Here is a 14888-nt window from a genome sequence, read left to right on the forward strand (position 1 = left end):
CTTTTGGGCTCATACTAAATAATTTCCCTTGGAAATGGCCATGCCAAGCTGCCAGAAGATGCCAAAAAGCATTTGGTGTTGATAGTTAAATTCAACTTGTACACGTTTTAATACATGGATAGAGTAAACAATCATGACAGGACACTTTTTAAGATTAATTCGCTATGTTTTGAATTTGAGAGTGGCAGCCAGCACCACTGACATCTGACACCTGTAAATATTGGGTTCAGAAACTGGTCCACATTTGGACCCTTTGAAGGCTGGGTCTACAGATACAGTCTTGAAATGTTAATGCAGATCTGTGAGCACTTCTCAGCTGTACATGAATGAAGTGCAGTTGCACTTCTTGCTGCTTGGTGGGGCACCACAGGGAACAAAAGAGAAATCTTCCAAAGTACCTGAGACTGGTGAATCTGTGCTTCTGCATCACCTTAGCTTTTGTGGAGAGAACTGCTGTGAAACTTAATCCCTTCCTTATATGGCTTCTGGCGTCTCTGTACAGACAGCAGTTTTCAGAAGGCCAGCGGATGTATGCAGACAATCTGAAACTCAGGTATCTGGGGGTGTGTTACACAGGACATTAATAAATGTAACTTAAATCCTCAACAGTAAAACCAGCTTTTCTTAAAGTCTATTTATTGGCCAAACAGCAGCTTAACTGCTCCCAAAGCTCCCAAGAAGAGTATGAAGGCCTTAGGAAGAAGAGGTATTTTCTGCTGTCTGCCCTACTCAAAAAGCACTGTCACTGGGGGATAATGTACTTTGTGGTTTATTAGCAGAATGCCAACGTTTACCTTCTGTCTTCTGTGTTGACTTCAGTGTTTCCCAGGGACGACAGCTGGGGTTATGTCTGCCCGGACTCCTAACAGCGTCAAAAAGTTATTCTGTTACAGAAAATAATCTGAAGCAAGAGGAATGAAAGAAAGTTCTGGGCTAAGTTAAACAAAAATAATCTTGTTCTTATTTTCCCCTTTCTATCACTGAATTCAGGCATTGGCAGAGGCAAAGACATGTCTAATATCACAGGACATCGTGGAAAAGACATTTCCACAATCCTAGAGGAAGAAAGGAAAGAAAATAAGCGACCCCAAAGGGCTGCTGCAGCACGGCGCAAGAAACGACGGCGACTAAACGACCTGGATAGTGACAGTAATCTGGATGAGGAAGAGAGCGAGGACGAGTTTAAGATCAGTGATGGGTAGGTCTCCAGTTTAGCTTCTACCACGACTCACTGCCTGCTTCGGGTTTCTGTGACTCTGCAGCACCCCTAAAATGGTCACTGGGAGAACACGTCTGGATCTGGAACACCATTGTACAGAGCCAGCAAAAATACTCCTGGCTTAGTTGAATTTACTTGTCCTGGAAAAACCATACTTCAAATCCACGTGCTGCAGTCATCCAACCTCCATTTTAAGCAAAACCTATCCTTAGCAAAGACGTAGCTAAAGTGAGGCGGGTTGTTCTTCTGAAAATATGTCCTGTTCTATGGGATCTTTATTTGGCCTGGTTGCCATTTAGAAATCAGAAAAGTAAAATTTCTCCAGCGTACAAAACTTGACATTTGGGTCCTGGAATCAGCTCTTGCCTTTTGCTTTCTAAAAGATAGGGTTTGAACACAGCCAAAGAAGAGGGTTACACTGCAGAAAACAAATGTGTGTGATGTAGCGTTCATATCTACCCGCTGTTTTGATCCACCGTGTAATGTCATGCATTGTAAAGCTGTCTTCCAAGAGAGAACAGAAACTACACATCAGTGATGGCAGTTTGCTCACTCTGGATCTTTAGTACATGTCCTTTGTATAAGATTTGTGCAGCTTTGTTAAGTACCTGCCTTGCACGTATTACTTGCTCATGAAGAGAAGGTAATGTTTCAGTCCTTCATTTCAGATCTCTCTGTTGTCTGTGGTCTCTCTTTGAACAGATCTCAGGATGAGTTTGTTATATCAGAGGAAAATCTGGACGAAAGTGAAGATGATCCACCATCAAACGAAGACAGTGATTCTGAGTTCTGTGCCCGCATATCCAGGCGACACCTCTCCAGGCCCATGAGGCAAAGCAGGCGGTTACGAAGGAAAACAGTCAAGAAAAAATACTCTGAAGATGATGAAGATGAAGATTCCGAGGACAATTCAAGCAGAGAATCTGGTGAGTATAAGTGGTCTTTTAAATGTATGGAATATTTTGTGCTGGAGAGAGGAAGAGTGGAATTCTCAGTTTCCTGTCATGACATGGACACTGGTGGTTTTGGTTCCTTTGGTCAAGTGTATATCATATTTGCTTCCTGTCTGTAAAGCTGTTTGCTGCTTGTTCTGCTGTGAGTGTTCTAAAGGAAACTTGCTGAGTACTAGGTTCTTGGCATTTAAAATAAGTCTGTATTTAAATGTATGCTCCCCTATGTCATGTCCTTTGTGGACAGTTTCTGCTCTCCTGTACCTGTCTGTTTGGAACGTGATTGCACGGAATACAAAGGATGGAAGCAAAAATATTCTTCTTTATATGTACTTGAAGACCTTCTGAATAACTTTGAAAAAGCTTCTTCTGAAAGAAACATTTTCCTTCACTTACTGTGATCTCAGGATAATTGCTCTGGCACAGCTCAGTGAAAAAGCAGCAGAAGTTGACTCAGAGCTGATGTTAACTGTTGAAAATGTAAATACGTTCAATTCTTAAAGCCAGTAGGTGCAGTATTCCGGTGCAGGAAGAACTGAGAATGATGGTAAGTTTCTTCTCCATAGTTTCTGTTGCAGGTGAACTTTTAAGCCTAGGTTTGTTGTAAATGATTTAATACTTCAAAGTCAGATCTTACCTGAATTCTCGTTTTGTTGTTTCTATTCATCTACCTGTTCTGAGAATTATTTGGGCAGCGTGCAGTGCGTTTAAATTGAGAAGAAAAAAAAAGGGGGGGGGGGGGGAGCTTTCCAGTGGAAGTGGTAATATATATGTCATCGACTCAGGTTGCTTCAACTGTCAGGAATTGTAAAGGAAGCATCTTTGGCACCAGTAGATATGAGGGAAAAAACATGGGAAGAAAACCTGCTCTGGGAGAGTTGGATGGAGAAAGATTTGTGAGAAGGTTTTTTAAAAGTAAGCAATTCGCTGCTGGCAGTGAAAGGGAGAAGTGATGCATGAGCCTGGGATAGGTCAGGCTAATGAGGTGTGATGGCTGAGACTCTCTTCTGCTGGAAATGTGCCTGGTTTTATCTGTGCTGGTCTAAAGCTCATCTAAATAGTGCAGTTTTGTCTTAATGGAATAAAAGACACGGCTGTTTTCTTCTGTACAGAGAGTGGTGATTACACAGATTACAGCGATGATGATTACCTGGAAACCAGGAGGAGAAGATCAAGAAGGAATCAGAAGAGGCAAGTTAACTACAAGGAGGATTCAGAAAGTGATGGCTCTCAGAAAAGTGTCCGATATGGAAAGGAGTTAAGAAGAGTTCATAAACGCAGGCTCTCCACTTCAGATAGTGAAGGTAAAATACACAGTCTGGTTTGCAGGAGCTGGTGTATATCTGCATTAGCCTAAGGGAAAAACTGTGTATAATTCAGAGATGCCCAGAAAATGTTCTTTCTGGAGTTCCTTGTTGTTTCTCATAAACTGTTTACTTGTGAAGCAGCCCACAGGTACTGTGTGATGCGCCGTTAATGGTTACTTCTGAGTCACTGTCCCTGCTCTGGCCTCACAGGTCTGACTTCACGGTGTCTGGCAATGAGTGGTGGCATTTCAAAGCTATAATTAATGCCACTTCTCTGTTAAGAGGCCACAAAGCCTTCTCCACAAATGCTCAAAGATTCTTTTTTGCCTTCTGGCTCCCTGATTGTTTTTGTGTAGGTCGGTATGCCACCCTACCTTCCTTTGTGGTCATTCAGCCTTTTCCAATCCCTATGCAGTCTCCTGTTTGAAGGTGCTGCAATCAGTGCAGGTGTGTATGATGTTACAGAAAACCTGCTCGCACTAATGTCAGTCACTCCATGAGCCACTGATGTGTATTTAGATACAAAATTAGCTTGTACAGACACAGCCACTGGCTTTGGGTCCTTTGAATTCTGATGCCCAGCTCATGAGAACCGTCTGTTTGGTACTGAGATGTGCTGAGCTTTACAGGTTGCAGTGGGTGCCAGAGCACCTGTAGTGCTGGAAGTGCTGGCCTGAGTCTATAGAGTGTTACAGGATTCCCTTCCATGAAGGGAGGCAAGTATGTAATGCAGCTGTATGGTATCTTGAAAACTTGACCTCATTCTTCAATATACAGTCTGTTCTCAGAAATAGGATATATAGGCTGCCCGCTCATGATCTGCTATATGGTGGCTGACTTTTTCTTTGCTGCCTGCACTTTAAACAATGCCTGATTGATGGTCTTTTGTACATGGAAACCCATTTCTTCTGGTATTTTTGGTACTAGCTTTTTGCACACTAAACCCAATGACATTTAGTACCATTCCAGTAGTTTCCCATGGATCTTATGTAAAAAGTGTGTAACAGTTACTGGAAATGTAATTACGTTGAAAATACTGGAACTCTGACAAAGTCTCTAGCAACCTGAACCTACACTGATAATGTCTTTAAAAATGACAATTTGCATGCATTTATAATGGAAATAGCAAGGAGAAAGCCAATAGTGTTTGATTTTTCAGTCTGTCTTTTCTCACCTAAGCCAGTTTGCAAGGAAAAGGCTTCCATTGAGGGACAGCAGCCTTCCAGCCACATTCAAACAGTGTTCATGTGCTTTGAAAGAAGTCCTGTAGAATTTGGTAGGGGGAGGATAGTACAGTTGTGTGCATGTATATGTGTGCATATATATATATATATATGTATATATAATTTGAAGGTGGTGCAGCCATTATTTCACAGAAGCGTAGAATATCCTCAGTTGGAAGGGACTCATGAGTATCACTGAGTCCAACTGCTGGCTCCACAGAGGGTCCTCACTGGAAGGCTGTAAAGTTGTGCTATTCCTGATGTAGTTAGCACTTCTAACTACAAGCACTAACTAGCAGAGGCCTCCAAAGCCTTCCATAATGCTCAGCCTGAGAGCAGAATACCAACAGATTGCTGGACTTTGCTATTTGAGCAGTTTGTTTAGAATGTGAGAAGTATGCAAGTGTTTTGACATGGCTGGGGGACTGAGGAAGGAGGCTGAAATGTGTGTGCTGAGAGACAGAGAGAGAGATGGCATTTTGATGAGTGTAAATCATTAAAAAATAGGAGTGTAATGGTTTTGCATGCACTCAGATTTGCTAATGGCTTTAAGTCTGCTGCTTATTCCAGAGAGCTACGCGTCCAAGAACTCCGAAGATGATGATTCCACAAAAGAGTCGAAGCGATTGATTCGAAAACGTCGGCGAAGTACGGACGACTACTCTGAGGAAGGAGAGGATGAGGAAGATGAAGAGAGGCCTGTCCGCAAACGGCTCAATAGAATTGAAACAGATGACGAAGATAACTGCGAAAATGCTAACGATGAGGCAGAAAACCCTGCAAATAAGCTGCCAGCACCACAGGCTCCTCAAGACAACACCAAGAAGCACTGCTACCGGATAGAAAGTGATGATGAAGATGACTTTGATAACGTAGGGAAAGTAGAGAGCCCTTTGGACTACAGCCTGGTGGACTTGCCTTCCACCAACGGACAGAGCCCAGGTAAAACCATTGAGAACTTGATTGGCAAACCTAGTGAGAAGACCCAAGCCCCCAAGGACAGCACAGCCAGTGCCAGCCTGGCGCCCAACGGGACGGGGAGCGGGCAGGAAGCGGTAGGGCCAGAGGAAGATGAAGATGAACTTTTGAGAGTGACTGACCTTGTTGATTACGTCTGTAACAGTGAACAGTTATAAGACTTCCGTTTTTGTGCTAATTTATTCCACGGTAGCTCATACCAGCGGGCCAGTTATTAAAAGCTGTTTTATTTTTCCTAGAAAATTCTCCACTACAGTATCACTTTTTAGAAGCAAGAATTTCACCAGTCCTGCAGTCTTTCTGTGAAGTGACCAGTTTTGAACTTTGAAGAAGAATTGCTGTAAATTCCCTCTCTTACCCCCCTTTCTCCTTCCAAGTCCATGGTCCTGGGTAATTTCACTCACAAAAACCTTATCACAACAAGAGATTTGTATATTTTTGGCTTTATATTTCCTGAGTGCATACAAATTTGTGGAAATGGGTGGCCTAAGAAAGCATTCCAAATCGGTCAGGGCCCAAACCGGAATTTAGGGTGGGTTTGGCTCAAGGGGTGGGCGGGGTGCAGAAGCACTTGTGCTTTAGCTTTTTCATATGAGATATATATTATATTTAAATGTTCACAACTTAGATTACAACTTAACAGACAGTCTCAAATTTAACGTCTGTACTGTCGCATTTTGTGAGTTGTAGGTTAACATGCCATAGCTCATTAGTAATCACCTTCATGGAAGCAGTTTGGTTTTAATACCGGAGGCAAACAGAATTACTAGAGGCCAAGAAGGTACCATAAACAAGAACTCTACTATCCATTATGACTTGCAGACTTTCCTAATAAACATCCTTTAAAGTGTTTGTACAGTAAAGTGTACTGTAATGAAGTTTTTGACAGTTGAAACATGCTAGCGATGAATTTACAAAGCTATCTCATGCGTAGTTCATCAGATGGTCTTCTGTGCACGGTGTCTAGTGGGAGGACGCACTGATGTGAAGTTGGTCTGTAAACGGGATGGCATCTTGACGTGCTGCAAACTTTTACAGACAAAAGAATCCTGCAGTAGCTGCCTGGCCACTTGTGTTTCACCTTCTGTTGGAGTATTCCGAATGGAATGTGTCTGTACAAACTGCACTGACCACCGAATTACAGCGCATCAAAGGATTGAGGGATTTTCCAATAAACCGTGACTGGTCCATTCATGTCCTTAGTATCTACTTCAAATTGAAGTAAACAAATGGAACAGTTTTCCTTTTGGAGGTTTTCTGTTTGGGGTTTGTGTGTGTTTTTGTTTTGATTTTACTTATCTGCCTGGATGTATTAGCAGGTTTTGAATGTAGTGTTGGCCTTTGGCCATTAGAATTTTCTTAAAATACATTTTAATAATTGTCACGTGACCAAACTGATTTCAAGAAGGCAGTATTTCTGAGAGAAAACACTCAACTCCAAGACGTCTCATCAACATTGGAGTGGGCCTGAAGTGATATGTGCTTTCATTAAAAAAAAAATGGAGACTACAAACAAAACCAACAAACGTGGGCACATGAGAAGGAGCAGAGCTGAAATTTGCTTTGGGTAGCGTTGAGTTTTCTCTTCATTTGGAATTAAGATGCAGGCTGTAGCATTCATACATGTTGTAGCACACAGACAGCGGAAAAAGATCTGCCAAATGTTGAAATCCAAAAAGGTCACATCTGTTACTCCTTTTGCTCTGAGATTTGGATTTTTGACTGGTGTTGATGTCCATTGCCGGCAATGGATGCACCAAAACTGCTGCTGCCACTGAGGAGTGAGTTCTCCTTTCCTGCCCCACCTGATTCCCTTCCATTTTATTGTATTTACTAGTCAGTCATGAAGCACTTCTGTTTTCTTCTACTAAAACCGGCATTAGGCCTTTACTAAATACCTCTCTAGACAACCTAGATCCAAAAATACCTACTTCTGGCCTGGAAAGTCTTGGTTTTGTTTCCCCACCTCTCTCCACGAGTTCTATCAGAACCATTCCGTGACTGTTCCTCGATTGGGTTCTAGCAGTGCACATCTAAAACTAGAATCGTCAGAGCTGCAAGAAAGAGAGCTCGTTCATTGTCTTCTGTGCTAAGCAAGCTTGTGATTAGGAAAAAAAAGAGAAATCACACTCTTTCTAAATGAGAATTGAACGTCATTAAAGATTAAATATCTTTCCACCTTATCAATGTTAACTGTTAATAGATTTCACGAGCAGGTATTAAAACAGGGTTTAGAATGTTCTTAAAATTGTATGTAGCATTTTAGCTACTACAGTGTTTTTCTTTGCCTAGGTGATGCATAAATGTAGTGCTTCTACATTTCTAATATACTTGTGTTTTAAAACAAGCAAGAACATATGGCTTCCACTTTCTAATGTTAATAATTGCTAAGCATTTTTAATATTTGCAGTGCAAACTGTCTTGATTCCCTTGCAGCAACACTGCAAACACTGACTTCTCATTTATTTTGGCAGTGCCATCACCTTTTTTGCTGCCAGATGGAGCCTTTTCCTGTCTGATCAGTGCCGTAGCAAACGTTCTTGCTTGTAGACAGCCCCAAATGCTGGATATGTAGTGGGTGAGTCATTGTGAATGTAGGAAAATACAAAGCAGTTAAAATAGCGCATATACCAACCAGGAAGAAATTGAGCACTGTGTTCGGGAGTGACGTACAAGACCAGAAAGCAGAAGTGGAGCACTGCATTTTATGTCAAGAGCATGAAGTTTAACCCATGTAGACAGACAGGTTATTACTTTCTATTGGTCAGTTTTACAAAACAATTCTCTGTCTTCTGAGAAGTCACCTTTGACAGCTGGGATGGCTTCATCCCTTGGGATCCCAAGGTCCCATGAGACCAGTGGGAATATTGTGCAAGGAGAATCTGCCTAGATGTTCTACAGAGCCCAGGATTTTAAAACTTCTGTTTTCTCTCCTGTCTAAGGCTTCCAGCATGGTCGGAAATGTAAATCTGTTTGGAAAGATGTTTTCAGACACAAGGCCAGCTGGCTGCCACGTGGGGCTCATGCTGTTGTGTCATGTGTATGTGAATCCCAGAGTGGGAATGTCCTCCAGGTGTTGTGATGTCCTTAGCAGCTTGTGCTCTTCTGTATGCATCGTGAGATCAGAAGTCACATGTCTTTGACTGCTCATCTTCAGGTGTGGCTTTGAGCTAACAGAAGTTCAGGGTGTGTAAGGAGCAGAATGCATTCCAGCCAGGGGTTTATCACACGATGGACTGAATGGCAGAAGAAGGAGCACCTATTGGCTGAGCACAGAGGCAGTTTATTTGGCGATCTCCTGTTCTTTGCATGCAAGTTGACACCATGAGCTGTGTCTTTTTTAACTGCAGATCCTTCCGAGTATAACTGATGAGGAAGAAAGTGAACTGATTTCTGTGGGCTGTGTGAGTCTTAAGAAGCACTGGAGAAGGGAAGGAACTATAATCTGAGTTGGGGAATGGATGTTTTTGGGTGCCACAAAGATAAAGGATGGCTCTTTGCCATGAGCATGGGACATGATGTGCAAAGTATGGCCACTCTGTACTAAGGAATGTGGAGCGTTAATCCAGCCAGAAGGGTGGGGAATTAAGAAGGCAAGATTTCATTGCAGTTGCTGTCTTCTAGTTATTGAATCTTCTAAACCTTGATTTAAAAATGGAAAACAACATCACTAAGCTACCAAAAAAAAAAAAAAAAAAAAAACCCTTAATGTTGAAAGCCTGTAGAAAGACGAGTACTGAACAACAAACTCTCTGAGCTCTTGGATAGTTTGATTTCCTATATGTTAAATTACCTTATAAAATTACTGTATCTTCCTGATTTATTTAATGAAAGGATTGCTCTGTTCTAATGGCGCTTGAGAAAAACAGAGATGCTTTTTCTCTAAATTGGTCGTGTATAAATATGTCACCTCAAGATTTCTGTGGATTGAAACGTCTCGATTACTCTTCAGGCAGTGGGAGCTGATGACTGAAGTGGACATCTTTCCTGGTCACTGCTGTTTTCCAAGTGCTGGCCTGCACTCTGAGGGATCCCACTCAAAGAACCTTGAGGTGAAAATGTATGTTCACAAAAGAGAAACTGGTAGCGGTGCCCTTATTCTGATTTGTCTTCATGTTTCTCACTTGAACTGTTTGGTATCTGGATGCTGTTTAATGATTTCAGTAGTCCATTGTCAGGGTGTCCATTGCATAGCTCTGTTTTCAGGTGCTTACAGCTTGGTTTTCAGTTCAGCTCTGCAGTAGGAAGGCCTGGTCAAAATGTTCTGCAAGTTGTTTCAAATTACTTACTTTCACCTTTTTTTTTTTCTTTAATGAAAAGTAAATGAGTAATTTTGGTGACAAGGGATTTGTATCATCAATTCAAAATGGCAATGCTTAGGCCTTGAGAATTGGTTTTGGTACATGTGTAGTGAATGCTATCCACAGGCAACCAATGTGCTGCGTGCACCCTAGATACATATTTACATTTGCTTTCAGTTCACTGGGTATATAAAATCCTTTCATGTATAAATATGTGTAAAAATATCAAATATCTTCAAATGGTAACTTTCTGGAAAACAAAATCTGTTGAATATGGTGGGGAAATCTCCAGCAATTCATGCAAAAAGAGCACAGCTCTGCAGCTCCTCCAGTGTTAAACAATCTATGGGAGCATTTAGGACTGCTGTCTGAAATAAGGATGTGCAGGATGAAGCCCATGTTTCCTGGGATCTTACTTTTCCTCCTCCCCTTCTAGAACAAGTGGGGTAGGGACTGTATCACTTAATATGTCAGAAGACAGAAAATGAAAAGAAAAAAAAAAAGAAAAAAAAAAAACAGAAACAGTACTTATTATCCAGCATATACTGAAGTAATTACAATTCTCAGTGACCACTTTGTGATGCTGTAGATTTGGGGACACTTTGGCTTCAGAAATACTTATCCCCTGAAGCTGGACATGCAGCAGTTGGGGCACTGAGGATTACTGGTCACTTCTGAAAATATGCATCACTTACCAAGCTCTTATTTTAGGTTAGGTGTAACTCAATGAGATAGTTCCAAACGGCAAAAGTGTGTGCTTGGGAGTTGTTTGTCCCAATGCTTTGGAATAATTTAACTTATTTTGTATATTGCAGAAGATGTATATTGCTTAGTATGACACTTACTTAAAAAAAAATGTGTACAGCTTCTGGGGGAAAGAATAGGACACTCTAAGTAGACAAGAAGTTTTTATAATTGAGGATGTGGTGTAAAGGCTCCAGGTATAACTGCCATTAAAAGCAAGTCCTACAGCTTGGGTTTTTGACTATCGTTTTGTAAATGCTGGCACCCCACACCTGAGCTTGTGATCAGGAGAGGGGATGATACAGCAATAGAGAGGACACGTGCTTAATGAAGGCAGGTGTGTCTGCAAATAGATCTACTATTGCTACATATAACCCCAAAGGTTACTAAGGAAAACTGAAAGATAGAGTTGCTCTATTCCTTCAGTTGGTTTACTTTGTGCACTTGGCAGCACTTTGTGTATAGTCAGTCTCACTGGTTCCCCAGGTGCAGACCGAGTTGGTTTCTCCTGCTGTTGGAATGCTCTTTCCACTAACAGGAGATGGGGAATGGGTGGAGGGAAGTGGAATGGAAAGATGTGGACGCAAGCCCATGCAATTTGCAATATGGGTCTTGGACAGGCTTAAAAACTGCTTCTGATTTGCCCTTTAAAGACTGTATTTCAAATGGAAGGTCTCTGGGTAAGAGAATCATCTTGACACCCTCCATTTCTCATCGTGACCTTCAGAGCAACAGGAAAAGCTGTTCACAGTCTCTTTTCTTGAGGGAGCGGTTCCACCAGCACAGCACGGACGTGGAGAAGATTCGGATCAGTCCGTAGAGCACTGTGACAATGTTTGCCTTTGGGGATGTTGCTTGGAGTCCACGCAGGTTCCTTTGTCCTTTGTTCCTCTTCTTATGTCCCACATGACTAAACCGATTAGTGATACTTAGATTAGTCTGTCAGAACTTGACTTAAATGATCCTAAGGGGATAAAGTCCTTCTACTAAAACATACTATAGGCCTCGTTACCAGTGCACCATTTGTTAGTTTAAAGTCCTTAACTGATACTAATCTGCTACTCAAGTTAGTGGTAGAAAAGGAAATCAAACCATACAGCTATATACCTTGTTTAGTTTTCCATTTCATACTCATTATATGGACTCTAAAATCTTGTACAGTATCTTATTCCTATGCTATATTCATTAAAATGGTACTTCTCCCCCTAACCTGCATGAAAACGATTTGTTTTTCATGCCAGTCAGGTTGCTAGTTGCTAGCCCTGCTTCTTAGATTTGCAGCAGCCATGAGATGGCATTGAACTGATTCAAACACTTAAATGTCACTGTTGTCGGTATGCACGATGGTTCTTGAATAGGCGCAGAGTTTTAGGCAGATGCTAGACAAGCATTGGATGTATTCACTGTCCCAGATAGCATAGACCAGGTAATTGCTAGCAGAATGGCTGTCCTCCAATTTGTGTGACAATTAGATCGAAAACTGCCGGATAGGTTAAAATCTCAGATATACTTACATGAAATACAGTCTCGTCTTACTCCTGTGTGCTGTTTGCATGTTCACAAAGAAATCTGGAGTTCCTTAACATCAGTCTCATTCACAGTTGGCCTCGTTTTTCTTTTCTTTCTCTAGAAGTCCCGCAAGCCGAGCTCTTTGCAAGGCTTAACCCGTGCATTTCAGAGTCCTGAACCTTGATTTTTAAATCTTTTCCATCGTGACTTGCTACAGTATCAAAGGGAAAGGACCGAGGGACACACACTGTGTGTGTGGGAGGTGGGGAGAGAGATGTTGAAAAAACTGGAATTGTCATTGTTGCACATAAATTGGGTGGTGCTTTCACTGTCCTTCCCCCCTCGCCAGAAATACCACATGCATGTGAAACACGATGCATTAAAACCTTTTAAAATGGAAGACATGGTGGCCTCAGTGCTCAAAGGGTTAACTGCAGTTTAATAACAGCTCATGTTTTTAGATTTGCAGTACACAACTGTTTAAATACTGTATTCCTTGTAAATGAAGTAAAAAAAAAAAATGTTAAGGCTGGTGCCAATATTTTTGTTAATGAATTGTTCAGCGTTGTCTCACTACAGTCTGGTCAGAACTCTTTGTGTATAAGCTGGGCCTGAAGCCATTTTATAGCTTGTAGGCCTAATTGTGTAACTTTTCTTTCATAATGTTTTTGTTATAATATCTACTGTCATTTCTTTCATATAAATATGACATGTAAATTGTCATAATAAAAAAAAAAATTGAAATAAGTTGATGTACAAAGTATAATGTGTATTGAAGCAACGAGTGCTCTTTAATGGCGGTCACCTGTGCCCATCCTGGAGGGATTTCTTTCAGCTTAAGCACCAAGAAATGGCTGCTGTGTTTTTCCAGCAGTGGCTCAATGGCTGCCATGGGAATGGAGAATTCATGCTTGGCATTAATTCTGTTAAAATCAAGTTTTCCTCTCCTTGACCAGCTCTGACCGACAATGAGGAAGATCTGATGGAATTATTTTTGCAGTTGTTAATGATTTTTAACGCATGTTTTTTACATCTGACTGGTGGTGTTGCAGTCAGTTGACAAAAACCAGGAGCAAGGATGGAATTCAGCATTTGCTTGAGGCTACAACATGTTCTTTATTTGCCAGGGGAGTGGCGTAATTATAGGAGCACAGTGGTGAATTCTTGCAGGTGAGAGCCCATGCACCACTTAGCAGTACTTCTGGCATGGCTGGTGGAGTCCTCCGCTAGGCTTTGCCAGCAGACATCTCTGAGGTTTCCACATGAAACTAAGAAGCGAAGTTATTTAGACTAAATGCATGTTGGCAGAGAAGCTCTAAAAATGTAGATGTTCTGACATGTGGCTGTGGCAGTGAACGCTGACACCATCATATAACTTAACAGGAAGAAATCAGGGAAAGAAGCATGAACTGGGAAAAGTGTGATTTCTCTCAGCATTAACCATGGAAGCCAGTTGATCCTTTTTCTTTTCCCAATGCATGTGTGGTTATAGTCAGGCTGCAGTACATTCCTGTAGTGATGAGAGCTCCATCCTCTTCCTTGAAATGAAATGCCAAAATTTTACATTTCTGTTTTCAATGGACTGAGTGTGCTGATGATCATCGTGCACTGAATGCTGAAATGCTGTGCAAGCAGTGGAGAGAATCAGGCATGGTGAGCCCTGTGCGCTATCCTAAGATGGCTCTTTGCCACTCTGGGTGGGTGCTGGCTGATCCCTCCTGGCTCTAAACATGTCTAAATCTGTTTCTGGGCATCCAGTGTTCACACATCAGCGTGGGGGTGAATCGTAAGTTGCTTTTGTATGCTCTTACAGCTGAGAAAAAATGTTTTCAAATGGTGCCATTCTGTTTTGTTTGTGAACTTAGAGGAATGTCTGCCTACTCTGTGCTACTCCCCAACGCTACTGTGCTAAACTCCCCAAAGATTCAAGACTTGGTACTGCGGCATGAAGTAGATGGATCTTGTAAACCAGGAGAACGTGGCTTTCTCCTCCTAGCCTCAAAAGCAACCTGCCAACCTGGGCTTAAGCCATGCTTTTACCTGTCCTCTTCTGGAAGGGTGGTCCGTGACACACGAAAAACACACCTGTGTGCAGGAGGAGAAATGAACTCTGTATCACTCCACCACAGTGGCTTAATTCAACTTCAGCAATTCAGAAAGATGAATGTAAAACCATTAGAAGAAGCTGTGACGATTTCCAGCTGGCTGTAGAAGAGCTACAGATCTCCATGGCAGACGTGGACTGTCAAGGGATGCGTGAGCAGAAATGCTGATTTCTAACCACCAAGTGTGGTGAATGGGTGTTTCATACACCTCACCTCACCCCACCAGCTGCTGCTGCTGTCTGGTCTGTACTCAGGGACAAATTGTACCATTTTGTTTCTGGGTGAGCACTTCTACATTGTCTTGGCATGACACACGTGAAGGTGGTTGAGAAGCTTCAGCTTCCTCATCTCTTACCATCTCAATTCCCACAGTGTTTAAATATCACTTCATTATGGAAGTCACTTTGATTTCTGTCAAGGTCATTATTTGTATGAAGAGTAATTATCTGCTTAATTAGAATACTAAATGGGTAGGAGTAGTAGAGAGCTCAGAAAGAACCACCTATGTTCTCATTGCCCCTGGCTTCTTCATACATTTTCTTCTCCCAGATT

The 14888-nt window shown here is 41.8% G+C and overlaps 1 protein-coding gene across 2 annotated transcripts in view; it reads left to right on the forward strand.

Annotated features, from left to right (window-relative positions):
• RSF1 (remodeling and spacing factor 1) overlaps nucleotides 1–12978 on the forward strand; it is a 59160-nt gene extending 46182 nt beyond the window's left edge. For both annotated transcript variants that reach the window (XM_040704597.2, XM_040704600.2), the window contains 4 exons: nucleotides 991–1198; nucleotides 1922–2145; nucleotides 3282–3473; nucleotides 5270–12978. In XM_040704597.2, coding sequence (XP_040560531.1) covers nucleotides 991–1198; nucleotides 1922–2145; nucleotides 3282–3473; nucleotides 5270–5835 — 1190 coding nt within the window. In that variant the 3' untranslated portion in view covers nucleotides 5836–12978. The remainder of the gene's footprint in view (nucleotides 1–990; nucleotides 1199–1921; nucleotides 2146–3281; nucleotides 3474–5269) is intronic.
• Nucleotides 12979–14888: the final 1910 nt, after the last annotated feature.

Source organism: Gallus gallus, chromosome 1 (genome assembly GCF_016699485.2).
Source record: "Gallus gallus isolate bGalGal1 chromosome 1, bGalGal1.mat.broiler.GRCg7b, whole genome shotgun sequence".
NCBI lineage: Eukaryota > Metazoa > Chordata > Aves > Galliformes > Phasianidae > Gallus > Gallus gallus.